Source organism: Pelodiscus sinensis, chromosome 24, assembly GCF_052426305.1.
Source record: "Pelodiscus sinensis isolate ZL-2025 chromosome 24, ASM5242630v1, whole genome shotgun sequence".
Classification (NCBI taxonomy): domain Eukaryota; kingdom Metazoa; phylum Chordata; order Testudines; family Trionychidae; genus Pelodiscus; species Pelodiscus sinensis.
In genome coordinates this window covers 9,604,816-9,619,698 of record NC_143075.1, presented here as the reverse complement: position 1 = coordinate 9,619,698, position 14,883 = coordinate 9,604,816, and the positions used below count along the sequence as shown (strand labels likewise).

The 14,883-nt window shown below is 45.8% G+C and overlaps 1 protein-coding gene across 1 annotated transcript in view; it reads right to left on the bottom strand.

Moving 5' to 3' along the window:
* Window positions 1-14,883, bottom strand: part of INTS11 (integrator complex subunit 11) — a 22,429-nt gene extending 7,546 nt beyond the window's left edge. Inside the window, exons 1-11 of the mRNA XM_075906646.2 lie at window positions 14,747-14,883; window positions 13,378-13,553; window positions 11,943-12,040; window positions 9,626-9,699; window positions 9,183-9,411; window positions 6,520-6,618; window positions 6,381-6,415; window positions 5,484-5,622; window positions 3,596-3,660; window positions 1,174-1,363; window positions 95-178 (exon numbers count right to left, since the gene is read on the bottom strand). Of these exons, the coding sequence (XP_075762761.1) occupies window positions 95-178; window positions 1,174-1,363; window positions 3,596-3,660; window positions 5,484-5,622; window positions 6,381-6,415; window positions 6,520-6,618; window positions 9,183-9,411; window positions 9,626-9,699; window positions 11,943-12,040; window positions 13,378-13,405 (1,041 nt within the window). The 5' untranslated portion in view covers window positions 13,406-13,553; window positions 14,747-14,883. The remainder of the gene's footprint in view (window positions 1-94; window positions 179-1,173; window positions 1,364-3,595; window positions 3,661-5,483; window positions 5,623-6,380; window positions 6,416-6,519; window positions 6,619-9,182; window positions 9,412-9,625; window positions 9,700-11,942; window positions 12,041-13,377; window positions 13,554-14,746) is intronic.

The following is a 14,883-nucleotide window of genomic DNA, read 5'->3' as shown; positions in this document are numbered from 1 at the left end:
CCTGCCATTCTTATCACATAGTGAAAGCTTATGTCTAAAACTACTGAGCTAGAGCCCCACACGAGGCATCATTTAAGATCAGTGAATTTATTACCATGTTCTTTTCATTCCCTGCCCATTTCCTGAAGATCTGGAGGGATTGTCCGGCATGAAGCATACCTGGGGTTGCAAATACAACCTAGGTTTCAAAACAAGAGTGTTAGGAGCTGCAACAAGATGTGTTTTTCCCTAAGGATTAGAAAACAGGTTTCCCAAATTATGGAGTGCACACATATGGACAGAACCAGGAAAGTTCCATCCCAGAATCTATACTGTACCACATAAAATACAGTACAGTTTATACTCATTACAGCTGTAGGGTTTTGAATGGAAGGAGGGTAAGGCACAGGTTACTTTTTCAAACTACACCTTATTTTCATCTAATAAGATTTCCATACAACAAAATACTTCAAAATTCACATTTCTGAATAAAACCTTCAAGAGTTTTTAATCAGCCTGTAGTATTATGATGCTTTCTGAAGGATTTACTGGGAGGTAGCTAGAATAGGAATCTGTCAAAATCAATAGTTAATGTACAACATGTTTAAAGGGTTTATTTCACAAGTTTAAATTTAAAAGGGATTGGTTATAAAAAAAATATAGTTTGGGTCAATGCAGAGGAAATGCATTCAACAGATTTGCCAATGCTAGATTAATATACTAATACATTGACTTCACTGCCCTGCAACCTAGATCTTTAACGTATTTATTCCTTTTATCAGATATGTTTAAGACAAAAGCTTCATTATGCTGCACGTGATTGGATGTTTTCATGCAAAAATGTGTATTCAGTAGGGATTTGGATTTGAGTCCCAGTTTTGCCAAAGGTTGCCTATGTGACCTTGGGCAAGTTACTATGACCTTCAAGTTACTTAATCTCTCTGGGTCTCCGTTTCCCATCTGAGGATAACAGTAACTATCTCAGAGAGGCTCTCAGTTGTGAGAAGTTCAGATACTATGGTAATGGAGATCATAACATGCTTAAGCTGCATGGCTTCTGTTATCAATGGAAGCGGAGGACCAACAGGCTCTGTAATAGTAAATCAAGCACCTTCCTAGCCCAGACAAAAAACAGCACTAAAGCAACTCCTATCCATGCTCATCAATCCTATGACGTTCTGAACCTCTACATACCATTGGCCCAGGGTTATCGGCGAAGGCCCTATCAAACGCCTTGATGTGTTTGAATTCGAACATGTTTCTCTGGACAAAAGTTTTCCGGATCTTCTGATTAGTCCATGTAATGAAGAGCTTGTAGTAGTGATTGGCCTTCTCAGTCAGCCCCATAGAGAAGTAAATTGGGGCCTTCAAGTTCATTCTTTCCCTTTGGGCAGAGAGAAGAGTCAGCCAGCCAGTTGTGTTAGCATATGTGGAGTCCTGGCCAGAGTTCTCCGTAAGGTGCCCACCCGTGCAGGCGTACACCAAGAATTTCATTCCCTGCCCATCCCTCAGCAGAGCTGTGCAGCCATGGCCCCAGCTGCTCTCAGCAGCGGGGCCACATGGTGGGTGGCTGCCCCTCCCCTGGAGCAGCTAGGCAGCCACCACATGGCAGCTGCTGGAGCTGGAGCCTGGGATGTTGCACTAAAAACCTGCACCATGGCTCCAACTCCAGTCCCAGCACATGGGGCAGACACCCGCCATGCAGCCCAGCACCCGGGAGCAGCTGGGGCTAGGGCTGTGTGGCAGTGCTGGGGCCAGGACCGCAGTACTAAAAATATCACCACGGCCCTGACTTGAGTACAAGCACACAGGGCACACTGCCCCCCTCTGCCAGGATTGGAGCTGGGGCCAAGGTGCCATTTTTAGTATTGCAGTCTCATCCCCAGCCACTACACAGCCCTGGCCCCAGTTGATCCCAGGGCTGGGCTGCGTGGTGGGCAGCTGCCCTGCGTGCCATGACTGGAGCCAGGCCACGGTGCAGCTGCTCCTGAGCCAGAGACACAGTACTAAAAATAGCACTGCAGCCCTGGCTCCAGCTCCACCCCCAGCACACGGGGCAGCCACCCGCCATGCTGCCCCACCCAGAAGGTGCAGGTGGTCAGGATAAAAGAAGGTAAGGGGAATGTGGGGATGAGGAGAGGAAGGGGCTTGTGCTGAGGGAAGAGGAGGGAGCCTAGGCAGGAGAAGAAAGAGGAAGGCACCAAGTGGCAGGGTGGAGGAGAGACAAATGCCTGGGGGCCAAGAGGAGATGAGGGGAAAGGCAGGGGGAGTGGGGCAGGAGGGGAGATAGGAAGGTGTCATTGGGGGTTGAAGAGAGGACGGGCAATGGGGGCAAAAGGAAGGAAGAAGAAAGGGGAGGAGTGGGTTCAAGGAAAAGAGGGGTGGGCATGAGCAAGGCAGGGGATGGAGCAAGTCATGTGTGAGGTTGCAGAGGGGTGTGAGGGGAACTGGGGCAGATGTCGGTGAGGGGGAGGGCACCAGGGAGGAAGAGGGAGGCACCAGCAGGGTGCAGAGGGTAAGATGCAGGTGCCAGGGTGATTGTGGGTGTGAAGCAGAAGGGCAGATGCAGGGAGGGGAATGGAATGAAGGGACAGGCACCAGAGGAGAGAGAGAGAGGGCAGGGTGGGGCAGAGGGCAGTGTTAGGAGAGGGGGCTAGAGGAAGAAAGGGCAGGTGCAGAGAGGAACAGGTCCCAGGAGGGCTGAAGGGAATAAGAAGGGCAGGAGCCAGGACAGCAGAGAAGGGTGAGGTGTGGGAGGCAGCAGCAAGCACCAGGGGAGCAGATGGGGCAAGGGAAGGATGGGAGACATGGCAGCAGAGGAGGAGTGTGTTTTATAACTTGGGTGCCACAGTGGCACACATCCGAACAAGTACCCATGACTCCAAAATTGGTGCACAAGACAAAACTCACTCCACTCATGGATGGAAAATCTTGGAGGGAACACTGGGGGTCCTGAAACACCTTTCAGGTGCTGCCCTGTGTGCTCAAGAATCAGTGTAACTACCTAAGATTTCAGTCATATCCTTAACATAGGGAAAATAAATCAACATCACTGCTATGTCACATTAATGTTAGATAATCCAATTCTCATTGTTAGCTGCTCCAGACTTCCCAATTTCAAATGTTACACATGATGCTATGGGGCATAATTAAGAGTAATACAGTTTTAGATTATCATAGATGTGGTTCCATCCCAGACACAGCCTCTCCTTTCTGATCCTACCATGACAAGGTTCATGAAAAAGGACTTATTTGGCCATTTCCCACCTCCCCCCCCCCAAAGTTACTTGTTGCGAGGATGTAGAGTTTTGCAAGGCCAGAGGGTATTATGAAATTCAGGAAGGGAAAAATGTAGACTCAGTGTTTGGGGGCAAGGTGAGACATGACTCAAAAGAGCAAGATATTGTAGAATAATGTGGGAGAGATGGAGAGACTAAAGCACCAAAAAATACACTACATGGAATCAATGTACGCTAGTCAGCATGGGCAGCTACAGACTAGAGGACAAAGAGATGAATATAATACTGTCTATGACAGTCAAAACAGACACCACAGAATCATGGAAAAAATGAGCACAGATACAGGTTTTAAATGGAGAAGTTGAGGCTGTTCTTACCAGAAAGTTTCCAATAAAATGCAGAGTTCCTGGGCTCGTCCCAAAGCAAAAACAGGGATAAGAACCTGCAATTAAAGTGTAGGGTTACTACACTACTTCCAAATACTATGCCAAAATAACCTGCCTTACTTGTGTCCACAAACATCTGCATTTGCTCACAACAGAGGCCCATTAATTTTGCAGATGCACTCCATGTGCCCTCCTTTCAAAACTTTCCCTCCAGAGGGAGCAATCTTCTTGATGTTGCTCCCCCCCCCCCCCTTCATAACTTGTTCTTAATGGAAGGAAATAGTGCACAATTATTGAAAGCAACCTCCCAAGCTCCCTGGATTCTTTCACTATAACAGGGTACATGCTTTAAGGGAATCACACTTTTTTTTAGCACTGCAAGGAAGCTTCCAATAAAACACTGTAAATAAAAACAAAGCCACATTTCTGGCATTATCTATGGTAAATTACACTGAGCCAAGCACTTTTCATTTTAACTGCTTTACTACAGTTTAGCCACTCATATCCTAGCAGTAACTATTTTAGCATGCCAGGGGATAAAGAGCATAGGAGACAAACACAGGTCATACACACAGCTGCCTACTTGGACAGTTTTCACATGTCATTTCATGTCTCTAATACGTTCTTCTATCAAACTGTTCACTGATGCTTGCTGCCAACTAGCAGGACCTTATATTACTGATTGTTTTCCTGATTCAGTGACAATTTCATACTTAAGAAGTCATCAGTTAGTTCTAAGATGAGTCTCCAAGTGAGAGATCTGTGCGTACACCACATCTATGCTCAGAAGACTCACTTTTTATCCAGATTTTTCCCCTCACTAGGACCAGAACAATTAATGAAGTATATGACCAAAGTTAGTGAGAATGAACTAATGTACCTTTAACCAAAATAAAACCATTAAAACTATAAATATGATTGCCATACAGACTGCACTTCCCATTTTATCAGCGATTAATTTGATTAAAACTTCAGAAATTAAGGGCTACAGGCACACATAAGTCAGCCTATTTTCTTTGAAAATCCAGTGACTTGATCACTGGCTCTATATTATTTATTTTAGTGTTGATCCAACATCCACCTTTTAATAAGATTGCTTTAAGGCATGTTTTATTCTGAAAATTCTCTCCCTGGATACAGAAAATCATCTTTTAATTAACAGAGGGAGGCACTGAACAAAATTCTGAGTGAGCAAGGAAAAAGCTAGTGCCTCAGGAAACCCATAAAATCACAAGAGCCAACTAGAGTTAAAAATTGCATTAAGATGTTATTAACATTATTAAGTACCACCATGCCTCATGTAGATAACAAGACCAGTTGTTTACTTCTGACTAGAAAAGATCTGAACACATAAAAATGGGAATGCTACATGCAGTGCATTCAAACATTATATAGGAACCTGTTTGTAGGTTAATACTTATCTTTGGGTTTTTACACCAAAGTCTGCTAAGACTCACAGTGGAACATGGAATACTGAGATGAGCGTACTGGTTAACCATTAGTTAGAAATAATTTTTAGCATAAGAGCAAAGATTTTAATGGATCCAGTGTCAATTTCTAGAGTTACATGACTACAAACAGTGTAGGGCACAAAGTGCATAATCCTGACTCTCAGGCACTCTTATCGTTGTATCTTTAAGCTACACTAACCTTGGCATTTCCCTTCTGCTAGAACAACAAAAATATACATTTAACCCACAGCTTAGGTTTAAGCAGTAAAACCAACCACCAACTTTACTTGGTAGAGCAACAGGGCTGTCATCAGGCTGTGCAAGAAGTCAGCTCAAATATTAGCCATAAAAGCCCTCGAGAGTCACCAGATGCCCATGCTTCCTACAGACTAGAAAAGGCCCCAATTAGCTTATGCCCCATACCATACCTTCCCTCCTCTCTCCACAGTTTCATGGACTTTCTTCAGGAAGTCCCTCTCTCTGCAGCGTTTGGAGTCTCTGATAGTTGTGGCATACGTGGATTCACTGATTAATAAATCTGGACGACACTTATCAATCCAGGCAGCTCTAAAACAAAACACAACAACAAGACTATCTAATAGACAATACATAGAACTTTAAAGGATGAACAAGGAACATCATTATCCCTATACTATAGATGGGAAAACTAAGACCCAGAAATGTGCAGTGACTTGCTCAAGGCCACACAGGAAGTCAGCAGCAGTGCCAGGACTCCTAACTTCATTACACAACACCGCAATTATGGGTCGCTAAATAAATCCAGTCTACAATATGGAGACTAACACTACAGATTTTTATGACAATTTGTAGTTTATTTACTGTCATTTAAGAGGTTACATTTTATTAAAGATCAAGCAACATCTGAAATCTTTGATACACATAAATATACTTCTATTTTAGCACTGGCAACATTCAGTACTGACAAAAAAAATCATGCCTCACTGCAAAAAATAGCATTCAATCTAAACTATCTTTGAAGACTAACATCTATAAAAGATGCCATGACAGGAAAACATATGGTACATTTAAACCCAATTATTGTGCAGCCTTACAAAGGACATTATCTTGACTGGACAGCTGAGAGAATACTGCAGAAGTGCATTCACAATCTGCCTAAACCCATTTAGTTCTATATTTGAAAACTTCATTTATCTTTCCAAAAGAGAAGGTACTAAGTGATTTAGTCTCCTATCCTAGAACACAGGATCAACACTAATGGTTTCCCATACATTAACAGGAGTTGCAGATCTCCCACATATGGAGTAAACAAATTAAAATTCACAACGTCTCTGTGCCCTACTTACCCTAAGTGTCTGTCTGGTGTCATGTTATAATCTCCCTAAAGGAAGAAAAGAAAAACAAAACCCATTTACTGCCTCAAAGATAAATGGACACATACCATACAAAGGAGATGTATGCATCTAGAAGTGTCTGTATACTTACAGTATATACCACAGACTCAGAACCAACTCTAATCTGGAACATGGCTGCTCCTAGCACATGGCCTGCATAGTACGCCTTGATTTCCAGCTCATCGTCTACCTACATAGACAATCAAAACCACATAGTCAATGTTAGATACCCCTCTCAGAGGTTAAAGAGAAATCAAAAGTGGGAATTATAAGCACTGACGGCAGTTGATTTTATTATGGTTTCTTAACTGCTAATTTTCTGATCCCTTCCCAAATACAATTATCCTCTTCCCACCCTTTGAGTTTGAGAGGCATCATCCTCTATATCAGTGTTTCCCATTTGGTGCTCCACAGAACCCTGGGGTTCCGCAAAGAGCCGGCATTCCCCCACCCCCTCTGAAAGAGAGAGAGAGCCAGCTAGCTTGTTTCCCATTCCTCCCTGGTGACGCAGAGGCATAGGGAGGTGAAGGCAGAGGGAACAGTTCTCCCGGCCAGCACAGGAGCACAGGGGTGACGCCACGTGACCCACAGTGGGGAGGCAAGCACTTCCTCTCCCCAAAGGAGCCGGTGCACGCTGCCTGAACAGATGGGGCTGTGGCACCTGGCAACTTAGTTCTGCCACCTTACTGAACAGTACGGGGGATGGTCAGGAGACCCGGGTCTGCGCAGCTCCAATTGTGTAGGCAGCGTGCTCTGCCCTGGGACTCATCGCGCCCTCCCACCCTTCGCAGGACGGCATCGCAGAAGTAAGTTGCTGGAGTGCAAAAGCCCCTGCTGCTCAGGCAGCATGCACGCCAGCTGTTTGGGGAGGGCAAGTGCAGTTGCACACTTCCCAGAACCCAGAGGTGCTGCAGGATTGTCAGGTACTGGTCCCAGTTGCCCCTGTCCCCTGCCCAGACCCCCCTTGCCCCTCCCGCCCCCGAGTACTCTGTCCGCTTCCCCCAGCACCCAGAGCACCCTGTCCCCGGGTCCCAGCACCCTACCATCCACCCCAGGACCCTGGCCCCGGCCCCAGCACCCTGCCACGCACTCCAGCACCACCCTGTCCCAAGCCCCAGCATCCTGCCCCAGCACACCGCCACCTGTGCCAGTATCCTGCCACCCAGCAGCACCCTCTTCCCGGCCCCAGCATGCACTAGCACCCTGTCCCTTGCCTGCACCAGCACAGTTGGGACCAGTAGTGAGGCTGGGGGAGGGAAGGGGGGAAGGGAGGATGGATTGCATATCACTTGTGTGGCTCCAACTGACTTTTCTGTGGGTCAGTGACCCTTGACTCAAAAACAGGTTCCTCGCTCCTCTTAAATAAAGACAACACTAAAACCTTTTGAGTTTGACATAGTATTTTATTTAAAAATGAAGCCTGTCCAACATGCCCCCAATTGGGGCCCAATCCCCATCTCACTGCAGCATCATAACACTCCTGCACCACCAGACCTCAAATCTGAGCCTATTATACACTGGAATCCCGTCCTGAGCCTCTCACAATCCCCAAACTCCTGCATCCTCATATCCTCAGTCTTCTGCCACAACACTCCTGCACCATCCACACATGGCAAATCTGTGTCGTGAGCCCATCATACTCCCAGCCCTTTGCTCTGAGCCACTCACATATGCAACCCAAACTCCTGCACCCTCAGATCCACAAGCCTGTGACTTGCTCGGCACCCCAACCTTCCACCTGAGCCCAACATTCCTCAGCCTGGAGCCCCCTCCCAGAGCCAGCATTGCCTTCTCTTGCATCCCAATTCCCTCCCAGAGCTTGCACTTCTCACCCCTTCCCACACCCAAATCCCTCATTCCCACCCCAGAGCCCACACCTGTCTCAACCCAGTGAGAGTGTATAAGGGCTGGGGAAAGCAAGTGATGGTGAGGAGAGGAAAAGAGATGATGGGGCCTCAAAGGGGTGGGGCCTTGGGGAAGGAATGTGATTTTCATGCATTGGTGGGTTCCCCCCCCCCTCTTTTTTTTTGCTTGACAAACCTAGGGGTTCCTTGAAATTCTGAAAAGCTGAAGAGGGTTCCATGGCCAAATAAAATTGGGAAACACTGCTCTATATCAAAAGTCACACTATGGCAGAGCCAACTTCAGATGCATTACTACCCCGAATAAGGGATTTGATTGTGCCCAGAGAGTGCTTCAAAATCCATAGCCTGCAAGACAGATGCACCAGCTCATGCGATGCTTCCACAGCAGTTGCTAAAAGGACTCTGGGTAATCTTAGTCTCACCTTCTTTCTATTTTGTATTGTGTGTCTGCCTGCCTGTCTTGCTTTCTCTTGACTTCTTCCACTCCACCCTGTCCATTTCTGGTCTCCTTTGCTTGTTTCTTTTTCATTATATACACTTTGGTTTTTCACCCACTTATTTTGTATCTTTGCTAGGTGAGGAACAATGAACACTGCCCCACTCGATACATGGAAGGGCTGTAGAGGAAACTGATTAGATCATACTGCTGGTTGAAACAGAAAACTGACAAGAAACACATCTTAAAACTTGAGTGAAAGTGCTTCCTAGTTAAAGCAGGCATGAGGAAAGCAGGGCAGAGCGCCATTCCCTTTTGGCCACTGACTCACTGTCTGACCTTGGGCACATCACTTAACCTTTCTGAAGTGAAGAAATAGAAGACCCTGCCCCTTCCTGTCTTCAGCAGATCAACTGATTTACTTTGACAGTTCCCCAGGGTGAGTCATTTTACCTGGACTGTCTGGTGAAGGTGGACAGCTACCACTTTTTTCATACAATCTTTAATCATTTGGGAAGTGAAGAAGTTAGTCTCTCCTTTCTTATCCACTGTGATTTTCCTGTAATCCTCCAGCAGGATGGGGCAGATGGCTTTGGTAGGGTGCGTCATGTATATGGGTCCATCATAGCCAACCATTTCACTGAAATACGGTAAAGCTCCACAATGGTCCAAATGAAAGTGGCTGTGAAGGAACATCCAGAATGAAGAGATGACACATAGGCATTTAGCTGTTCATGCAAAGTATTGAGACACCCTTATCTAACCTTTACAGTAGGAAACTGCAAGCCATTAAAAGGTGGCCAGATTATTAATGTAGGAAGGGAAAGCAGGAGAATTATTTTCCAGTGCTTTCCTCTTCTGCATCAGAATAAGACGACAGCAAGTTTTTGTTTTACCTGATAATTACACAGTCTAGAAAGTCAGTCAGCCTTCCATTCTGAGTAATGTATGAAAAATCAGGAAAGCGTCTCTAAAAGACATAAAAGCAGATGATCAAATATTAAACAAAGCAGGTTACTGAATTCACAACATGACATTAAACAAATGGCAGCCGACCATGTATATTATGAATGCACTGTGATCTTATTACAAGGCAGAACAGGGAATGCTGGCGTCGCCAATAAGGTGGATTGCTGCAGGCTAATCCACAAAAAAGGGATGGAGTACAGAGTGCAGCAAGAAAAAGAACAAGACTATCACCAACGGGAGATTTTATTTTGATCAGCAAATCAGATAGGTAACTGATTCATTTAAGCTTCATGATAATTCTCATTAGTAGGTTTCATACACCTTCACAGAGTTCTGCTAAAGACGGTAGTTTGTGCTTTGTTTTATGAGTTTTCTTATCTTCACACAGAAATTAAGCTTATGCTTCTCTTTATTTGAAGCCATCAATTTTCAGGCATTGAGAGCCAAAACAACAGAATCAGGAGAAGAGAGGACCACCACTTACATCACCCTATATCCAACAAAGCATACATGCATCAGGTGTTGGTTTGGGTCTCATCAATCAACTGGCTGGTAACAAAGCTCATCCCAGCACCAAACTAATGATGGCTTTTATGTTTTAAGGACACAGGAAACCTCCTGCCACCGAGTGAAATGATGCTGAAATGCAGCATCCATTGCCCTGCTGATCATCTTTTTAAGGTTTTCTATTTGCCCCTTATCTTTGATAAGATAACGAGCCTTGTGGATAAGGGAGAAGCGGTGGATGTCATATACCTAGACTTTAGTAAGGCATTTGATACGGTCTCGCATGATATTCTTATTGATAAACTAGGCAAATATAACTTAGATAGGGCCACGATAAGGTGGGTGCATAATTGGCTGGATAACCGTAGTCAGAGAGTGGTTGTTAACGGTTCTAAATCCTGCTGGAAAGGGATAACAAGTGGAGTTCCTCAAGGGTCTGTTTTGGGACCCATACTATTCAATATCTTCATCAATGATGTAGATATTGGGATAGAGAGTACGCTTATTAAGTTTGCAGATGATACCAAACTGGGTGGGGTTGCGACTTCTTTGGAGGATAGGGACATAATTCAAAATGACCTTAGCAAGTTAGAGAAATGGTCAGAGGTAAACAGGATGAGGTTTAATAAAGAGAAATGCAAAGTGCTCCACTTAGGAAGGAACAATCAGTTCCATACATACAAGATGGGAAGCGACTGTCTAGGAAGGAGCATGGCGGAAAGGGATCTAGGGGTCATAGTGGACCACAAGTTGAACATGAGTCAACAGTGTGATGCTGTTGCAAAAAAAGCAAATATGATTTTAGGTTGTATCAACAGGTGTGTTGTAAGCAAAACTCGTGAAGTCATTCTGCCGCTCTACTCTGCACTAGTTAGGCCTCAGCTGGAGTACTGTGTCCAGTTCTGGGCGCCACATTTCAAGAAAGATGTGGAGAAATTGGAAAGGGTACAGAGAAGAGCGACAAGAATGATTAAAGGTTTAGAGAACATGACCTATGAAGCCAGGCTTCATGAACTGGGCTTGTTTAGTTTGGAAAAAAGAAGATTAAGGGGGGACATGATAGCGGTTTTCAAATATCTAAAAGGGTGTCACAAGGAGGAAGGAGAAAATTTGTTCCTCTTGGTTTCTGAGGACAGGACAAGGAGTAATGGGCTTAAAGTGCAGCAGGGGAGGTTTAGATTGGACATTAGGAAAAAATTCCTAACTGTCAGGGTGGTCAAATATTGGAATAAATTGCCAAGGGAGGTGGTGGAATCTCCCTCTCTGGAGATATTTAAGAACAGGTTAGATAGACATCTGTCAGGGATGGTGTAGGTGGAGCTTGGTCCTGCCTTGAGGGCGGGGGGCTGGACTCGATGACCTCTCGAGGTCCCTTCCAGTCCTATGATTCTATGAATATCCGGAGGATGGGAGGTAGAACTGCAGAACAGAAACATACATGAGGAAGAGGGGACATATAGCCCCTACATGGGAGCACAGAATTTGCCAAATGGAACATAGCTCTATCAAGTGTGGTAATATAACACCAGCAGTTGTTAATACTGAACGTTTCAGAAGACAGTCAGCCCCCACCTAAGACTGCACCAAAACATTGGGCTGGATTCTTTAGACAATTTCTAAATGATGCAGGGTACAGCTAGCCAAGTAGATTATGTAGCTCAGGCATTCACAGAACCAGAAGCAGTTTTAGAAAATGCTCAGCAGATGAACCTTAAAGAGTCTTTCTGCCATACTTACATCATCATTGTAGCCCATGTGCATTCCGCAGTCTAGCATGACATTTTTCCCTGCAATAGACACAAGGATGCAACTCCGGCCCACATCCTGGCCAGCCCCTGGAGCACAAGAAACAAAGACAGCTGCATCACATGTCCATATAACCTCTTAAACCTTTATAAGAATCTATAGATTTGACGCTCTGGGAAAACACTAGCTAGGATGAAGCTCAATACCCCTGTTAAAAAGGCGAGTATCATTTAGGAATGTAAAATCCTGATTAATCAGTTAACCAGCTAAACGAGGTCCCAGCCTCAGGACTGCTAAAGCCACCACCAGTGGCATGAGGCCCCCAAGCCCAAGGCTGCTGCTGCTACCACCACTGGCAGCAGGCGGCTTCTGGCCCCACTGAGGCAGCCCTTCACCCATGGCAGGCTGCAGGCCAGGGGCTGCTCCTGGATACTAGTTAACCAGTACCCAGTAAGCATCACCCAGTAAGATTAACCGGTTACCCATTCAGATCCTTGGTATCATTATCCTCATTTACAAAGGTGGGAAAACCCAGGCTCAGACAGGGAAATGACTTGCCCAGTGGCACACAGTAAATAATTGACAGAGATGGATTAGAAACCTGGATTTCCATCTCCTATAGTCACTCCTCTATGCCATAGTGTCTCACCATTTTGTGAAAGCGCATCTATCCGTTTAGCTCCTGGCTTGTCAGTTTCAGACCAGAAGACACATAACAAAAAGCATTTCTACTGATATATGTAAGGAGATGTCAAACAGTTTCTCACTAAAACTGCTACCATCTTTCAGAATCATCCTCTGTATACAGACTACACACAGAGCCACAGCCCTATAAAATAACAGCAACCATGATTGAATGTGTGTGCTCCATAGGACAAAGTCCCCCACTGAATCTACGGCATTGTTAAAGAATTAATACTTTGCACACACTGTGCTAATATGTATGCAGAAGCTAGAAAACAAGAGGTTCATAGCACATTCCAACTTCAGTAGAAAGAAACATTTTTGGGGTTGGCAGAAAATAGTGTCTGCCAAATTCAAAACAGGAAATAATATTTTGCACTCGTCTAGCTCTTAATCTACAAAGCAGCTTATAAAAATTAATTATTCCTTTCACCATCCAAAAGCAAGGTTAGCAACATGTTTGTGTCTTCATGTTTGCAAAGCAAGATTAAGATCACCTAAAGAAAAAACAAATCTGAATGCAGCATACTAATTACACCAACGTAACATAGTAACATGTAAGTGCAAGTATGAGACTGTAATGAGCTCTTCTATGCTAAAACATAGAACGAAGCTTGAATCTCTTACTATCTGTATTGGAAATATTTCTAACTAATTTTAATTCCTTTAAGGCTCTATCACAGCATCCAAACATTTTCTACTATTCTATCGATTTCAGCTCCATTTTGTGGTTTGAACTTACCCAAGGGGGTGACTTTTATTTCAGGCATTTTAAGTACAGAATAACTTTTTGAACCGTGTATAGCAGGCTACTTCAGAGATGCCATAACTGAAAAAAGGAAAATTCAGCCTGTCTTCAAACTGCTGATCTATTTACTAATATCACACAGAAGAGTTCAGCTGAGGACCCATGGCTTCCTAGAGTGAGGCAAGAATACAGAAAAGAAAAGGGTCAGCTAGCTTGCACATTATAAGAATCATCTAAAACTGCATGCCTGTCTCCAGTATAATTAAGGCTAAGGTTCCACCAAAACATAAGCTGGTTTCCTTGGCAGCATTATTACAGTGTTTTACAGTCACCTACTCCAGGATTGATGGGACCACAGAGACTAAAATAATGTTGATTCAGTTGAAATCAAAACGTTAGGAAAAAGTTAAAATTAAAAAACAACAAATGGTCTGGCAGCACTTTATAGACTAACAAAACACGTAGATGGGATCATGAGCTTTCATGGGCACAGCCCACTTCTTCAGATGAACGGATTTATTTGTAATTTTTTGACATTAAAAATGAATGTTTGGATAAAAACTGAAATGCCCTGTCGCAACAACATACAACAACCCTTTCCATTTTCAGAATACAACGTTGTGAGATTGTGGTTCCTAAAAATTCTTTCGGAACAAGAATAAATGTTTATTTAAAACATTGTAAACCGTTCAGAGAGGCCAAGAACAGAAAATTACAAAACAAAATGTTCCGGCTGACCTGAAACCAGAGTGGGGTTTGGGTTTTTTTAAGTTATTTTGTGGGAAACATCGAAGAGTGTTGTTTTTATTCAGTCTCACAACACAAAGACTTCATAGGAAGTTCCCCGAAAGCAGAGACCCAGCCCCCACCAAGCTCTAAGGCCTGCCCAGCGAAAGGGGCGTATGCCGGCACTGACTGCAAGGAAAGAGCCCCTGCCCGGCACCAGGCCCTCCCCGCAGCCCGGCGCCCCCCCCCCCACAAACCGCCCCCCTCGCGCAGCCCGGCGGCCCCCCCTCCACAAACCGCCCCCCTCGCGCAGCCCGGCGGACCCCCCCTCCACAAACCGCCCCCCTCGCGCAGCCCGGCGGACCCCCCCTCCACAAACCGCCCCCCTCGCGCAGCCCAGGGCCCCCCCCCTCCACAAACCGCCCCCCTCGCGCAGCCCAGGGCCCCCCCCCTCCACAAACCGCCCCCCTCGCGCAGCCCAGGGCCCCCCCCTCCACAAACCGCCCCCCTCGCGCAGCCCGGCGGCCCCCCCTCCACAAACCGCCCCCCTCGCGCAGCCCGGCGGCCCCCCCTCCACAAACCGCCCCCCTCGCGCAGCCCAGGGCCCCTCCCCCGCTCGTTCCCAGCCTCACATTACCCTAGGCCCGCGCTCCCCCGGACGCACTGCGCTGACAGCCCGCGCAACGCCCCGCCCCCAGGACTTGGAAAGGGGCGGGACCCGCTCGCCTTCCCCGTGACGCAGGCGCACGGTCTCTCGCCTTCCCAGCGCGCGCC